This window comes from Mycteria americana, chromosome 4 (assembly GCF_035582795.1).
Source record: "Mycteria americana isolate JAX WOST 10 ecotype Jacksonville Zoo and Gardens chromosome 4, USCA_MyAme_1.0, whole genome shotgun sequence".
NCBI lineage: Eukaryota > Metazoa > Chordata > Aves > Ciconiiformes > Ciconiidae > Mycteria > Mycteria americana.
In genome coordinates, this window is record NC_134368.1 from 58,691,412 (window position 1) to 58,708,902 (window position 17,491).

General features: G+C 41.0%; 1 protein-coding gene across 1 annotated transcript in view; it reads right to left on the bottom strand.

Moving 5' to 3' along the window:
- Positions 1 to 725: 725 nt before the first annotated feature.
- The window catches only part of TBCK (TBC1 domain containing kinase), a 118,824-nt gene continuing 102,058 nt past the window's right edge, over positions 726 to 17,491 (bottom strand). Inside the window, exons 26-27 of the mRNA XM_075500682.1 lie at positions 16,796 to 16,955; positions 726 to 1,202 (exon numbers count right to left, since the gene is read on the bottom strand). Of these exons, the coding sequence (XP_075356797.1) occupies positions 1,092 to 1,202; positions 16,796 to 16,955 (271 nt within the window). The 3' untranslated portion in view covers positions 726 to 1,091. The remainder of the gene's footprint in view (positions 1,203 to 16,795; positions 16,956 to 17,491) is intronic.

Below are 17,491 nucleotides of genomic sequence, written 5' to 3' on the forward strand. Positions count from 1 at the left end.
TTTGGCTTCTTATTGCAAAGTAATTTCCACATCTCTAGTGCACAGTCACCTTACACCCTTTGTGGAAGCCTGCTTTCACTCATCTATAGCACTTGCATCCAGTTTAGTTTAGAAACAGGCTTGCTGGCTCCATCTGTCAGTTTTAAAGTTCATGTTTAAGAAACAGGACTTAAAAAAAAAAATGACACCACTAGCTGAAAGAGTAGAGAACCAAAGAGAACTTTGCACCTCCAATTCATACAAGTGATTACTCTAGAATGTTTTCATATGAAAATTAAAATTGCATTGTTTCCTTTTAAGGCATGAGCTTCTAAAATGGAAAAGCACTATTATTTGTGGAATAACTGATCTATAGTCGCAAGACATAGTGTTGTCAAAAGCCTACTTTTGTGGTAAATGTAATTGTTTCAGAAATTGTTGCGTTTGCTGTGTCTATGGAAAGAGTGTTAAATTCTCCACAGAGGAGTAGGCCTTCTCCACTTCCGCAGGATATGATACAATTTGGATTGACTCAGCAGCAGCTCTTACAGCGACTTCCAATCTGGGACACATCTTTATTTCCAATCCAGATGAAAAAAGGCTTTCTCAAAAAGAAAGTAAGCCACAAGATACAGCAATTACTCTTTAAAATATTAGAGAACACACTTTTTCACAGTATACACACAGGTTACAGTTTCAGCTTGTTACTTTCAATATTCACAGTAAAATACTTTTGAAAAATAATCTAAGTGCAGCTTAGAGCCATCAAGTGCCAGTTTATTTTGTTCTGCAGAAATATTTATAAGATACCAAATGCCAGCTGAGTTACTTTTTTTGTGTTCAGACTTGATCAACCAGTTGTGCACTACATCAATGCTGAAAGAGGTTTCTTGGAAAGCTTGAAGCTTCACAGTTTTCATTGGTTCCAAATGAAGCTCTATATCAAAGAATAAATGCAGAGCTCCTATGCTCTAGATCTGCAGGGTAAGACACTGATCATCAGGATAGCTTGTATAGTGAAGACGCCATTAATGCCCTTTGGGTTCAGGATATCCACATTGTACGGTAAGACTTCCCTATTCAGACAGATTGTCCTGAATGTTTACAGTCACTTAAATTTGTGGAGAAGGAACAGTGAGGAGACCAGTCGGCTTGATCTTGTTGATTCCTCCATCTAGGATGCAGACCCTTGGGTATTTGTTTTTCACTAGATGAGCTGCAAACTGAAACAGATATATCATTAACACACTGCCTATTATAGTCCTTAAATCAAAATAACTTTGTGTTAAGTAAGGCAAGTTAAACAAAAGAAAAAAAATTATCAGACCCTAGAAGTTCATTCTTTGCACCAACTAGTCCAACACAGGAGCCCAGGCCTGCCTGTTGAAACAGCTGGGATGAATTTAGTGGTCATGAAAGTGTCACACTGATAACCCTGAACTTTATTTATCTCTGCTTAGGCAGGATTTTACCTCAGACTAACAGGATTATTTAATCTCAGAGTAATCACTGGAACCCCTCTCAAAGCATGAAATAACAGATATTTTTCTCTGCATTAATCTAACTCCCAGCTTTTTTCTGTAGGTTCCCAAGTGTACAAGCATCACAGTGTGATGGTTTAGTCATTTGCTTACCTATCAAACTTGTCCAACATGACTTGACTTTACGGATGTCAGCTATGAATTTGGGGTCTAGCAGCTGTACTCTCTCCCCCCTGCCCTCCCCCAGTCTGCCCATAGGCAGGTTACATAGTGCAAGCACAACCCCCCCCCCCCCCCCCCCCAGTCCTTGAAAGCCTCTCTCCTCAATTAATTCCTTCCATAAACCAAACACAGTTGCCAGTTTCTGTGTAGCAACTTCATGACAAGTTGCTACACTGATGAAGGAACAATATTTTGTATATCAAAATAATAATAATAGTGATAAAAAAATCAAAATAACAAAAATTATGTATCAAAATATCAAAATCCAAAACCAAACGAACAATATTTTCTGTATCACATGCCAAACTTGCCTTTTAAATACTGACTGCAATACATTAAAAAGCAAGCGACCAAAATGGATTAATCAGAGAGAAACTGTAGGAGTTTTACTTTATTACCAATAGCTGTGAGAAAGACTGCCCTGCCATCCCAGTCTTTGAGATTGTTGCTTCATACTTGGTTGACAAATTACTGCCATTTGTAAAATCACTGAGTGCTTCTGAATGGGCTATGTAAAACATTTGCAATTCCCTTTTTGACTCTTTAATATCATTTGTGATACCATTCCAGAACCCTGTGCAAGCGTGATATCCAAATAACTAACTTTGCACAAACAACGAAATTACCAACTCAAGAACAGCAGTAGGCACGCCATCCAAACTTAGTACATGGGATTTCTTTTTACATTTACATTCCTTCTAATTACCTGTGACAGTATAACAGATACTAAGGCAGAACAAGATGTACTACATGATTACCTGATCAAGTACAAGTCCTGAAATAATCTCTTTAACAGGTAAGAGTTCATAGTAGCAAAGTTTTGAACTCCTCTCATAGCCAGAACTTTTGCTTCACAGTGAAGCTATTTTATATGTGCAAGGAATTAATTTCTGTCCACTTATGTGTCAAACATAGCTACTGCATTCCTTTCTCTGTGTTTCAGGATGGATTTAACCAAGGAGCGAGCAACTAGTACATGATCTGTAACCACTGAGGAGTTGTTGAGGCAGAGTAGGAAGTCACAGTGGATCCATCAGGACATTTTGGGTTTTATGTTTGTTTCAGGTACTTGCCTAAGGAAGACCAAAAGGAAGATCAATCGCCTCTTCCTCCATTAGTTTGGGTCAGTCAGTACAGGATTCAAATGATGAAATGAAAAAATCCCCACAATCAAACAATCAAAACAGCTAATAGTAAAGTTAGACCATATGTGGATGCCAGTTTTCATGAGAAAAGTAAATGCCACGCTTTTAGAGAGGCTCTCTGATGCAGAGGTGGTGCAATATGCACAAAGATATCACTAGGAGAGTCCAACCACCTCTCACTATAATCACAGTCCGTAAAGACGTGGTGTATAGGAAAACAGAGACAAAGATATTTATTTCTGTCAAAAATAGTGCTCAGCTGTGCATACCATGAGCTACAAAAATAGTATGTATTCCTAATGAAATACTCCTACCAGACATCTCTACTTCTTATGTACATATCTGTCACCTCACAATGCTCTCCACCTGTGACTAATGGATAGTGCTCTGTCTTGGACACCAAGGCTGCTCACAGCTGGCAGAAATGAAAAATAGCAACAGGCATTCAGACTGAGAGAAAGTAGTATGTTATTTGCCGAGTACAATGTCCCACGTATCAGCAGAGAGGCTCCACTCTCTGTCTACTGATAATTTTACATTTCCGAAAATAAACTGCAAACTCTGCTCCAAGTTTTTGGATGCCCTAGCCATAATATAACTACCATCCATGTAATCTGAAAAGAAAATATGCAAACAAATGCTTTGTATTGAGGGTTTGAGCATTAAGGCCTGTGTCCCACTGTATTTTAGAACTGCTTTAGTAACCAAGGTATGGCTGGAAATAAATTTTCTTCACTGCATATGACAAGGGGTTCCTTTATAACCTTACGGTGAGGAATCTCTCACTTCTTGCATGGCCTCTGCGAAGCAAGCACTGCAGAATCTGTGGCTGTTAGCAAATGACAGGCAGAAAGCACAAGAGCACAACAAGATGATATACCACTAGATGAACTGTTCTTTTTTTTTTTTTTTTTAAGTTGTCACAGAACTGTCTGCAGTTGTCTATATAGCTTCAGTGAGAAAGGCTGCAAATACAGCTCAAAATATTGCATCTGAACATCCAGCCAGGGAAAATCCAGTGAGCAGGGAATGTACTGTTGGTACCTCACTACTGTGGGAATTAGCTGCAAGTCAGGGGCCCAGAGGCATATACATTGCCATAAGCTGAGAGCTCCCATCAAACTCCAAATATCAGCCTCCAAGAGCTTTGCACATACACCTGTCTCCGCACTGCAAAGAAGAAGAGTCAAGGTTTAACTCACAGGGTAATATTATTTGACCCAATTAAAGACATTCCTAGGTTTACCTTCTGCCTTCCCACATTGTGTCACTGAAAGTAGAAACAGTAACTTGTGGTAAAGAGTAGATTTAGAAGTAGTCTCTTACTAGCATTGCAGTCTTCCTAATTAAAGCTTTAATTTTTTAACAGTTCTGTTCCTCAGTACATGTTTGTGCCCTCCTCTCCCAGCCAGAGGAGTCCGTCTGTCACAGACAAGAACGGGAATTTGTTCGCTATGTTTCTGAAATGTTCCAACACCACCTGGTATCTTTCCCTGCCAAAATATACTGTATGAAGCTGGTATTTTCAAAACACATGAAAGTGTTATTTCTGGCATGTGCACTGATGGAGGGGCATGAGAGGAAGGACTATTTGAAATAGCTACATAGACTTCCTCCCCAATGTGACCTTCATTTCTGTTGAAATATCAGTAACTTAAATCCAAGAGATTAAGATAAAAAAAATTAATGTTGCCTAAAAAGTTGAAAAAAACCCAGTGATCCAAAAAAAGCAAAATTTCATGCATCAAAAGAAGCCCAAGGTGCTCTTCTGAATTAATGCCACAGACCTTCTACAGCAGAAACTGCCATGTTGGACTTCACACATGGGCTCTATTTCCTTTATAAATGCTATCATAAAGTGTCAACTAGAAGTTTAATAACAGGCATCCGAATACGTAATTTGTAGTCCACTAAATAAGCTAATGTACAGAGGTGCTTTTAAGACAGAAGATAACATGGTGAGGAGATAAGTAAACAGGTTACATCATCCTTAGAGACATGGTGTAGTGGTGGTTTTGGCAGTGTTAGGTTTATGGTTGGACTCAATGATCTTAAAGGTCTTTTCCAACCTACATGATTCTGTGATTCTGTGATCCTTAGTCACCTGTAAACCACCTACATTTTAAACAGAGATTTATTGAAACATATATAAGTAATGCACAATTAAATTTCCATTATACAGGTTGATTTTAAATAGAAATGAACCTCTGTCATTTATAAGGTGATTATACCATCTCAAATTTATCAAATGCTTGTGTTGCATTACTTCTGAGATATATCTGTTTCCCCATACCACCAATGGATCACAGTCCTCTGTAATGCTTCTGTTTTCATTTAGACAACAACACTACTTGGGGGAAACTGAGTTATGCTTATCTGAGGTAGAGGATTAAAGGCATGCTACAAGACGCTACAAGCTTTTTTCTTTCTGCCTCAGGTAGCCTTTCCTCAAAATGTACTTCCCAAGAAAGTTCAGTTACTGTGTTTCTACTGGCTGCATCTAGTGTTTAAATTGAACTTCCTCTTGCTACTTTCACAGCAAATATTATATATGAAAGGATGAATATGTGAGGAACTTGCTTAATGACTACTACGTGATGGCTTTGGTGATGGCTTTGGAAACACTGTTCCTCTCTTAAGTAATGCATCAATCAATTCCACATAAAACTCCCTTCCTGGTGAGTATAACTGAGCCAGAAAATTGTAATTTGCATTTGAAAGCAGTCAGCTGAGACTCTTTCAAGCAGATATAAGAAGTCAGGCTTTCAAAGACAGACAAGATCACAGCAAATGCCCATCAAAATTCAGGCAAATATTAAACATTTCACCCTGTATTCGTGTTGCTCTCAATACAAACAGCGTAACAGGACTGCTCCTTTAAGTACCATCAAAAACGTTAATAATCTGCACATTGGAGCATTTACCAAGATGTTTCTACTACCCTGTTCCAAGCAGTAAAATCACAGCTTTCAAGTGTGGACAATGTATTACACTAGGCACATCACATAAAAGACTGTCTATAGCAAAGAGTCTAATAACACAACAGCTTGAGCAGCATCATTCCCAGCACCCTTCGGGCTAGCCATCAGGGTTGCTATGTACACACTATTCACTTTCACAGACATTCTTGTGACAGGTTGTAATTAAAGGGCAAGTTGGGAGGGAAGGAGGAGTAATATACTGTACCAGAATACCAAAAAGACTGCTGTGACAAATGTTACCAGGGTATAAATGTTAATGGCATACTCTGAAAGAGTCAGAAGAAAGAGATACTTTAGAAGCTGGAGGAGAAACATCAACCAAATTTTGTAGTACTCATCCTTTTCCACAAGATTATTATTAGTTTTTCATTTGTGAACACATGCTACACAAACCTCTCAGGGACTGCAGTCTGTTTTGCTGTATGATTTCAGTCAAGAGTTCACCACTCTGAAAGCACACCATAGTCAAAGTGATCAGTCTAGAGCCTTTTAAACAACACTTTCCATATGCCACAAAGCAGACCCAGCACACAAGATTATTTTTAGTCAGCTACTTCTTATATTAAAGAGTTCCAGATAAACGAAATGGTGCTTTAACACCAAGGGAAAGATAGGCACCTAGGGCCTCCCATATAAACAAAACCGCACCTAGTTAATGGTTACAGTATTAGCATAAACCGAATGGAAGTACAAAACACAAAAAGCACAACTTTGTGCAAACACATACTATGTAAAAAAAAAACCCAACCAACCAACCAAAAACCAAAAAGGGAAAAAAGCGCAGAACTTAGTGCTCTAGCAAGATCAAGGAAAAATTCTTTACATGCAGACCTGGCCAAAAAGAAGCGCTTTCCATTCCACCAGTACAAAAATACAGCAGTAACTTAAAGGACTCGCATGCAAACATTTGAAAATAAGCCTACACAAACAGATATTTAATAGCTGGTTTTAGAATAAATTTTACTGAGAATGAAAGTAGGAGTAAACACTCAAATTTCTCCAAGTAATAAATTTTAAACACCTGCATTTTAAAATTTCCATTTAGAAATTATATATATATTAAAAAAATACCCAGCTGAGAGTGAGAACTTGAAAATAAAAACTCAGTTGCAGAGATTTAGCTGTTGTAACACAGCTAATTTATATTGACCAAAATATATTCAGTGCACCCAATACAGTTGAATGGATTGTAAAACTAAAATGCAGAAAGCAAACCTATTCTATTTTTGATTCAACAGAAAATAAAAAAAGCTGTCAGTGAACAGAAATACGTATTTTTAAAAAGATGCATAACAGTTGGCTTGAATACAAAAAAGAAGCATGAGTCTTTCTGAAAGATTCTACCCCCCTCCAAGTCTAAAGATTGCCCTAGATGTTGAAAAATGTTCAAAGAAATCCTTGATAGTGAAAAACCTTTCTTTGTGATTTGCAGTACTTTTTACTAACACTACCCAAACTGCCAGTTTGTCCCGTTTCTTCTTAAAGTCCAGGACAAGAGTCTTTGGACCTTCCACACAACGGACACACTCCCTCCTGAAGCAGTCAGTCAGTCCTCTTCAAAGGCTGATTCAGATACAGTTTAGAGAAAAGCAAAACAACATTGCCCCAGACAAGTAGTATGGATACTGGAATTGCCAAATTCACCAATACCATTCTAGCTGGCAATACCCTTACACAAGTCTCCTGGACCTGTAACAGACATTTATTAGTTCATTACCATCTCTATTTCAGTTATCACTATTTCAGATTCTCTGAACCAGAATACCAGGAAATATAAAACACTGTCTCAGAGCTGAAAAACAGCCCCAGAAAGTGATAATTCTATGCAGTATCCATACCACTCAGGGCTACAACCTAATCCATGCAAGCTCATGCAAGGACAACGGTGCTTTTTTGGAGGTGCAGCCCACAAAGACAGTATAACCACAGCCAAGACTGAAAGGCCTGAAGGAAACTCTGGACCCTGACAGCACCACTCCAGGATTCACGTTCACCATCTCCCATCTTTCCTGTCCTTACAGATCTCCCAGACGATTGAGAAGAGCTGAGATCCTGCTTGCCAACGTCTCTCAGAAGTCAGACATATTTTGACAGGTAAAGCTGAGGACACCACAATTCCTCAATCTTGGAAACATCCAAACCTCTGTGTAGTAAGGCACACAATGGGCCAAACAATGTCTACATCAAACCACCAACTAAAATTTCCAATAACTGTAACCGTCAGTCTCAGTAAAGATTAAAAAAAGAGAACCTATTTGGAGTTTTAGAAATAGCCTGCTTTCCTTGGCACCTACTTCAGAAGAGGAAAAGGAACACTCAAATTCTGCTCCTGAGCCTCCATCTTTCATTTTCCTCTTTTCCTCTTTCATACCTAGCTGGAAAGGGGAAATGTTTAGGTCATCTCTGCTGTACCTGAAGTATTCAGTGCAAACTAACCAAAGCCACTGATGGGCAGAATTACAACAGCGTAACACAACTCCTGGCTTGCAGACCAAGTGTCTTTCTCAGGCTATGTGAAGAGCAATGTACTGGCAACAGCAGCTGGGCTACTTTCTGTCAATGAAGGAAAACACGCATACATGTTACAATAATAAAAAGGACCAAATAAAATAATACAGAATTTACAGAATAAAATAATGAAGACTTAACCATGTCTTGGGTAGAGTTACAACCAGCAGGATCGTTGCTGGTTAACGAAGCCTTTCAATCTCTTCAAAATACAAGCTCAATCTCTTCCTCTTTAAAGGCAACAAAGAGGCGCCTGATGATTCCAGTAGGCTCCGAGTCTGAATGCAGAAGGGAGGGTGATGCCTTAACAAAACAAGTCACAAGTCACAACAATGAATAAGAGCCATTCTGGGAATCATAAGGAGCCCCTCCATCCCTGCAAAGAGAAAATATCTTCAGTTTTCATTCCAATTGTTCAGTCACTTTTCTGCAGAGAATATTTACAAGGAAATGTAGAAGCTAAAAGATGTATAGTGGAAACATCTCAAGAAGTTTATTGCCTGATTCGTATTTACTTTCACTCCAGAAGTTTCATTAGGCCCTTCTAACTAAATACATAGAAGCATGAATGCACCTGCCCTTTAGCATTCTATGCAACACCTAATCTTCAGATCACCCTATGAAGTTTCATGGGTATCCATTTATGTTTGTAAGACAGGGTTATAACAAGAAACCAGCTTCAGCATGCAGGGACTTGCTTCTCTGGCAAGGCCTTTTTAAAAGGCCTGAGGAAGATGACAACAACAACAGAAAAATCACACAAATTCAGTGGTAATTGGGCACTTTAACCTATGTGTCTCAGTCTTCATATAAGAAGAAATGCATTTTTGACAGCGTGCCGAGAGAGAAAATGTTACTTTCATATAGAAATTTTTTTTTTTTCAGGCTAGGAATTTGTTATACAAAAAGAATCTTAAATTTGACCCTCTCCCTCTTGCCTTGAAAAGGGTCAGAAAGATCTCATGGAAAATTGGGACTGCTTGTCTTTGCTTTGGAGATAATTCATATATTTTATCTATTAGCTACATGCAATAGGAATGACTACTTTGCTTCAGTAAGTTGTAAAAATTGTCTAGACAACGTATTTATAGCAGCATAACTTATCTAGACAAAAAATAATCAATGTAACAATCAGAAGTTACAATTTAGAATTTATTTCACAGAATCACAGAATCACAGAATCATATAGGTTGGAAAAGACCTTTAAGATCATCGAGTCCAACCATAAACCTAACACTGCCAAAAACCATCACTACACCATGTCTCTAAGTACCTCATCCAAACGTCCTTTAAATACCTCCAGGGATGGCGACTCAACCACTTCCCTGGGCAGTCTGTTCCAATGCTTGATAACCCTCTCGGTGAAGAAAAATTTCCTAATATCCAGTCTAAACCTCCCCTGGCGCAACTTGAGGCCATTTCCTCTTGTCCTATCACTTGTTACCTGGGAGAAGAGACCGACCCCCACCTCTCTACAACCTCCTTTCAGGTAGTTGTAGAGAGCGATGAGGTCTCCCCTCAGCCTCCTTTTCTCCAGGCTAAACAGTCCCAGCTCCCTCAGCCGCTCCTCATAAGACTTCTGCTCCAGACCCTTCACCAGCTTCGTTGCCCTTCTCTGTACGCGCTCCAGTACCTCAATATCCCTCTTGTAGTGGGGGGCCCAAAACTGAACACAGTATTCGAGGTGCGGCCTCACCAGTGCCGAGTACAGGGGCACAATCACTTCCCTAGTCCTGCTGGCCACGCTATTTTTGATACAGGCCAGGATGCCATTGGCCTTCTTGGCCGCCTGGGCACACTGCTGGCTCATATTCAGGCGGCTGTCAACCAACACCCCCAGGTCCTTCTCTGCCAGGCAGCTTTCCAGCCACTCTTCCCCAAGCCTGTAGCGTTGCATGGGGTTGCTGTGGCCCAAGTGCAGGACCTTGCACTTGGCCTTGTTAAACCTCATACAATTCACCCCAGCCCATCGATCCAGCCTGTCCAGGTCCCTCTGCAGAGCCTGCCTACCCTCCAGCAGATCAACACTCCCACACAACTTGGTGTCGTCTGCAAACTTACTGAGAGTGCACTCGATCCCTTCGTCCAGATCATTGATAAAGATGTTAAACAGAACTGGCCCCAACACCGAGCCCTGGGGAACACCGCTTGTGACCGGCCGCCAACCGGAGTAAACTCCATTCACCACCACTCTCTGGGCCCGGCCGTCCAGCCAGTTCTTTACCCAGCGAAGAGTACACCCGTCCAAGCCATGAGCAGCCAGTTTCTCCAGGAGAATGCCGTGGGAAACCGTGTCAAAGGCTTTACTGAAGTCTAGATAGACAACATCCACAGACTTCCCCTCATCCACTAGGCGGGTCACCTTATCATAGAAGGAGATCAGGTTGGTCAAGCAGGACCTGCCTTTCCTGAACCCATGCTGGCTGGGCCTGATCCCCTGGTTATTCTCTACATGCCGTGTGATAGCACTCAGGATGATCTGCTCCATCAGCTTCCCCGGCACCGAGGTCAGGCTGACAGGCCTGTAGTTCCCCGGGTCCTCCTTCCGGCCCTTCTTGAAGATGGGTGTCACATTCGCTAATCTCCAGTCAGCAGGGACTTCCCCAGTTAGCCAGGACTGCTGGTAAATGATGGAAAGGGGCTTGGTGAGCACATCTGCCAGCTCCTTCAACACTCTCGGGTGGATCTCATCAGGCCCCATAGACTTGTGAGTGTCTAAGTGGTGCAGCAGGTCACTCACCATTTCCCCCTGGATAATGGGGGCTCCAGTCTGGTCCCCATCCCTATCTTCCAACTCCAGGGGCTGGGTACCCATAGAACATTCGGCCCTGCTAATAAAGACTGAGGCAAAGAAGGCATTAAGTACCTCAGCCTTTTCCTCATCCTTGGTCACTGTGTTTCCTCCCACATCTACTAGGGGCTGGAGATTCTCCTTAGCTCTCCTTTTGCTGCTAATGTATTTGAAGAAGTGTTTTTTGTTGTCTTTTATAGCAGCAGCCAGACTGAGCTCTAGCTCAGCTTTGGCCCTTCTAGTTTTCTCCCTGCACAGCCTCGCTACACCCCTGTAGTCCTCCTGAGTTGCCCGCCCCTTCTTCCAGAGGTCATAGACTCTCCTCTTTCTCCTCAGTTCGAGCCAGAGCTCTCTAGTCAGCCAGGCCGGTCTTCTTCCCCGCCGGCTCGTCTTTCGGCACCTGGGGACAGCCCGCTCTTGTGCCTTTAGGACTTCCTCCTTAAAGAATGTCCAGCCTTCCTGGACCCCTTTGCCCATAAGAGCTGCCTCCCAGGGGACTCTGTCGACCAGTCTCCTAAACAGGCTGAAGTCCGCCCTCCGGAAGTCTAAGGTGGCAGTTTTGCCGACCCCCCTCGCCGCTTCTCCACGTATCAAAAACTCTATCATTTCATGATCGCTCTGCCCAAGACAGCCTCCAACCATCACATGGCTCACCAGTCCTTCTCTGTTGGTGAACAAGAGGTCCAGCGGGGCACCTTCCCTCGTTGGCTCACTCACCAGCTGTGTCAGGAAGTTATCTGCCACACGCTCCAGGAACCTCCTGGACTGTTTCCTCTCTGCTGTATTGTATTTCCAGCAGACATCCGGCAGGTTGAAGTCCCCCACAAGAACAAGGGCTAGCGATCGTGAGGCTTCTCCCAGCTGCTTATAGAATAGTTCATCTGTCTCCTCATCCTGGCTGGGGGGTCTGTAACAGACTCCCACCACAATATCTGCCTTGTTGGCCTTCCCCCTGATTCTGACCCACAGACACTCCACCCTATCATCACCATCATTGAGCTCTAAACTATCCAGACTCTCCCTGACGTATAGGGCTACCCCACCACCTCTCCTGCCTCGCCTATCCCTCCTGAAGAGTTTATAGCCATCCATCGCTGCACTCCAGTTGTGCGAGTCATCCCACCATGTTTCTGTGATGGCCACCATATCATAGTTTTCCTGACGTACAATGGCTTCCAACTCCTCCTGCTTGTTGCCCATGCTGCGTGCATTGGTGTAGAGGCACTTCAGCTGGGGTGTCGTCCGTGCCTCCTTCATAGAAGAACACCCCTTGCGTGCTTTGAGGCGTTTCACTGGTGTTTCCCTCTTGGCTCCCGTTGCCTCAGTATCCCCTGGCTCAACTCCGCTCGACTTCGGCTGTGCCCAAGCGTACCCCGTGCATCTCGAGGACTCAGGCCGACTGTCCTCGCTGTCAGCCGCTCCCTCCAACCATGGCACGTCGCCCCTCAGCTTCTCTCGGGCAAGCCTGATATTATCCCCCTCCCCCTTCGAGTCTAGTTTAAAGCTCTGTCAATGAGCCCTGCAAGTTCCTGTGCAAAGATTCTCTTTCCCCTTTGAGAAAGATGAATCCCATCGGATGCCAGCAAACCCGGTGCGGCGTAGGCCATTCCGTTGTCAAAAAAACCAAATCCGTGGCGATGACACCAGCCACGGAGCCATGCATTAATAGATTGGGCATCTCTGTTCCTTCTGGTGTCACTGCCCACCACTGGAAGGAGAGAAGATTTCCCTGAAGAAGAGGAGGAGAGATTTCCCTGCTATAAAGACAGATGTTTTTTAAGCTTTGACTTACAGCTTATCTAACTGTCTTTTTCCAAGGCAAGAAATAAATGAGTTGCTAATTATGAGACAGATTAAAGTGTCCTGTATACTTTATTCTGTTACAGCATTTAACTGATGATAAAACACATATATTAAAGTAGTGGGGAAGCACATATATATTAAACAACCACATCACACGAGCAGAAGCACATCAGTGTCAAAATTGAGTTGCTGGAGCATGATTTAATATCAAGTAAGGTATTTCTCTTGTTCTAATTTCAGTCAACATTGTGGTAATACAGACAAAAAGTTGGAAACTGAAACAGATAATGGCTTAGCACCTCAAAGTTGATTGGAGGAGAGATGAATAAGTAATGTCACCCTTCCAAAAAAAGACCCAAACCAATCCCCATCCTATATATGCATAACTATGACCTGCCTTTGCACTTGCTGTATCTCAGACTTTGAAAGTGATAAAAATCAGGAGACGTGCTATTTGCCATGCGCCAAAAAAAGAAGCTACAGTTGAGCACCTGTTGCCTATTTAACTATTATACTCCCAACTGTAATGATCCCTTGCCCATACTGGAATTTACAAGGTACTTATCTATCAATGGATGTGGGAAAGGGGAATTTAATTCACTTAAGAGATGCTGCCACTTAACATATTTAAAAGTTAAAAATCAAAATAGAATTTGGTTGATTAACTCTAGCATAATGCCTTTTATGTAGAGGGTTCCTGCTGTTTTCAGAGACAAACAAGTATCTGCTCTGTTAACAAGTGCCCAGAATCCCCTAGGAGAAGAAAGGCTGGCACAAAGTGAGAACCAGCCTAAAGGAAGGAATATTCTACAGAGAAGTGTACGCCAAGCACCACCACCCGATGCCCACTGCAATCTCCTCTTTACAATACCTTTATGCTGCTAATGGCACATTCAGTAAGGCTCTTGCACATCAGCCAATCTATTAATTTAACTTTTAGGGTGAATAAATTAAATGGCTTAACAAGCAGGATCACCCTGTTTTAATTCTGTCCCAAGGAAGTGTTCAACTAGAGCCAGAGCTATACTGAAGTCTGCAGCACTGCTGGCTTCCTTTGCCTCCTGCGGGAACAGTGCTGTGGTGAAGTTTTCAGTTTTCCCTCTCGCCTATCAAGTTCTAGACAGCATTTTCTTTCCAATTTAAATGTTTTATCATCTGGCACCAAATCAAATACAAAAGATAGAAACAGAAAAGTGTGAAAAGGGGAAAAAGGCGTTTTCTTCACGTCTGTTCAGTACACTCAACTTCGCTTTTTTTTTTTAATTTATTTAAATGATGCCAAGTAGGCTACTAATATGAAACGCAATTGAAAGATTCAACCTTCTAATTACAAATAGCCCCATGAAAAATCAGTGTTTTTTCACACTTACCCCCACCTCAGTCCTGCATAAATTTAAACCAAACATCTAACAGTGCCAATCTCCATATTTTTAATGGAGTAAATATCAGTGAACACTTCTGAAAAATTCTCCTTTATGGTGCAAGGTACAATTTGTGGCTCATTCCTTTGCAGCTGGAAATACATAACTCTGTTTAGAAAAAATACATTTTAAGCTGAACATCATACAACATTCCTTTGGACAAAATTGGTTTTGTCTCCATGCATTCAGTTTTGCAATTTTTCATATGATTGGATTACCTAGTAAAATTTAAAAATAGCTATTTTGGTTCTTGTCAAGCCTCAAGCTACATAGTTTTGGATTGGTTAAGTTCATGAATAGTGGCAGACAGTGCTATGCAGCCATGCAGAGTAAAACTGAAATTAGCCTTACAAAATAATCCACAAAAGAAAGCAGTTCTAAGTTTTATCAACACAGTCAAATTGAGGCTGGTTTTATATGTAGTCTAAGGGTGTGACAGAGGTGGTGAGTCCCCACCAGTATTGAGGCTCCAGTATTTAATTAATTTGTGGTCAAACTGGTCAATCCAGTATTTTGTTGCTATTTAAAACTCTACACTCTTTAGTTAGACTTTCAAGAACTCTAAGAGCAAATCAAGAGGCAAAGCAGCATTTCTCTTTTATGGAAAGCTATAATATTGACAATTCCAGGTAAACTGGGTCAACATTGTTTCAGTTACAGAAAAGTCTGGGTTTAGAGGGTAAGGCAGCAGCCTCTCATGTGACTGAAGTACTTGCACTTACTAAGCACACTGCAAGTTTTCTTCAGCTGCACTGCAAAGGGAATATTCCATTTTCATTTAACGAAGGATTTAAAAAAAAAAATTAAGTTTGCATAAGAAGTGTCACTACATTACAGGAGAAAAATTGTATCTTCCTAGCTGTGATGTAACCCACAACCTGCACTGTAAAGCCTCTGTCCTTTCTTTCCTTCAGACACTTGTTTCAGGTTGTTTCTCCGTTCTGTTTTAGACAGCATACTTACAGTGTTCCTTTGTTTCAGATAAAACATTTCTGACTGGTCCTGGAAAACTACTCCCAGAAAATGACTTGGTAGTATGTGGGATATCTCCCATAAAGACACTCATTAGTGAATACCAAAGCACTTTCTTTTTCCTGTTCCTATTCCTATTCCTCAGGAGGTTAGTGAATGGTTAGGCTCTTACTGAGATAAATTACGATGTTCACTGATTTGAAATGTAATTGTTGAAAGCAGCTGCATAACCCACTATCAAATGTGTAAAATGTCATTTAAATCATCTCCATTTGGCTCTTAGCATTTTATGCATTTCGCATTTGTTCCTTTGGGGAGGGGATTTATGCATTCAGCATTTAGTGAGCTATTGTGATTATTCAAGTTGACTGATTTCATGTTGAAATATTTATCATGGGCTTGCCCAGATCTCATGCACAAACATAGATGAAACTATTTGAGATACGCTGTACAGTCTCTTTTATGCCATCCCTGTTACTATTTAAGAGACATGATACATATCACAAGTTAATTTTCTAAATGATGAAACGCAGGTGAATGAAAGGGATTTCTCCTGCTACTTACAACTCCCTATATATAAAAAAACTCCCAACGTGTCGTGCTGATGCTTCTGCTGTCCATCACATGAAGACCTTTTAATGGTCCACAGCCCTCCTTGTCATATCAGGGTTATAGTTCATGCCCTTTGAGTAAACAGGCTTAAGAAACCGTGGCGAACTAAAGGTATACCATACTTAAGAGCATGCCTTTAAAAAACAAACAAACAAACAAACAAAAAACTAAACAAAAATCCCCCACCTTTCCTTCACCTGAGAGATGAATGGCAAAAGACATACTTCTACTTGCTATTCTGGTGGTTCACAACACCACCAAATATTTAGTTATAAAATGGAATAGGCAAGTCTGAATATTCTCCCTGTCTAGTTAAAGGCACTGACAATAAAAGTATCATACGAAAGTTACCAGTAGGAACCATTCTCCTCTTCACTGAGCACAACTGAATGAGCTAAATTATTCTAAAAAACTAATCAATACATTGTTTTTTATTAGTAGGGATATGAATTATATCTTATTTCCTTTGGACTTCATAACATACCTGTCCCTACCCTACTTACCTTGTGTGTGCTTCCTAACACCTCAGGAAGTAAGAGCAAGTCAGTTCTGAAAACTAGATCTTACTGATGCACATTAGAAGTGCTGATGTTACTTCTTTAACATGTCAAAAATAAAGATTTTAAAGCTGAAAAAGGTAATGTTAAATAATTTCATTTCAAAACATCAGCTTTCTCAGATGTTGATCACCTGAAGAGAAATATGTCTTTGTCTAGAAGCAGAAATGAACAATGACAAAAAAATCACCCCAAATCCTGTCATCATACCCAAAGGTACTGATCTGAATTATCCAGACTCTAGCATTTATTTACTACTATCCGTATTCATGCCATTGATGTATTTCTAAGTGTAAACATATATGTTATAGCAATATACTTACAGCAGCTGTGTTCTTCACTGCATTTCCTACAATCACCACAACTCTTCCTTTAAAGCTCTGGAGCATGGCAGTTGCTGGGCACTGGATGAGATCCCCTTCTGCAGTAAATGCTGATGCAAACGGGACATTGATGCTGCCAGAAATGTGGCCACGGTTAAAGCTTAGGAAGATCAGTTAAGGACATCTGAAAGGCAGAGAAATCTGTGGTACATGCACAGCTGTAGGATGAACCCGCTCTTCATCCTGGCTGCCATGATACAAATACAACAGTGTTGGTCTTTTGTGCTAGTATATTTTGACAAACCTCATTTACTCATATGGAGAAAGCAACTTCTGACACTACATAGAAAAAAAAGACAGAATGAAGAGTTGTTTATTTCATAAAGGACATAGCACAGCACTACAGAAGCTGATCTGTTAAATGAAACACTTGGTGTAAAGAACCAATATCCACAGTATACATATTTTTGTGGATTTTACTTCAAATCAGCTCTAGTCCGATATAGGAGCCAAATACCAATAAGCTGTTGGAGCACCTCTTCCAGAGGAGTTTTATGCAAAAGGAATGAGGTACTTACAATGAGAACCAAAACTAAATAGGGATTATTGCAAAATTTCCTTAAACCTCCTGCCAACCCCTGCAAGCCCCCTACATTTTTGATCCAAACTGAAATTCTAGTGTACATGCACTCAGAT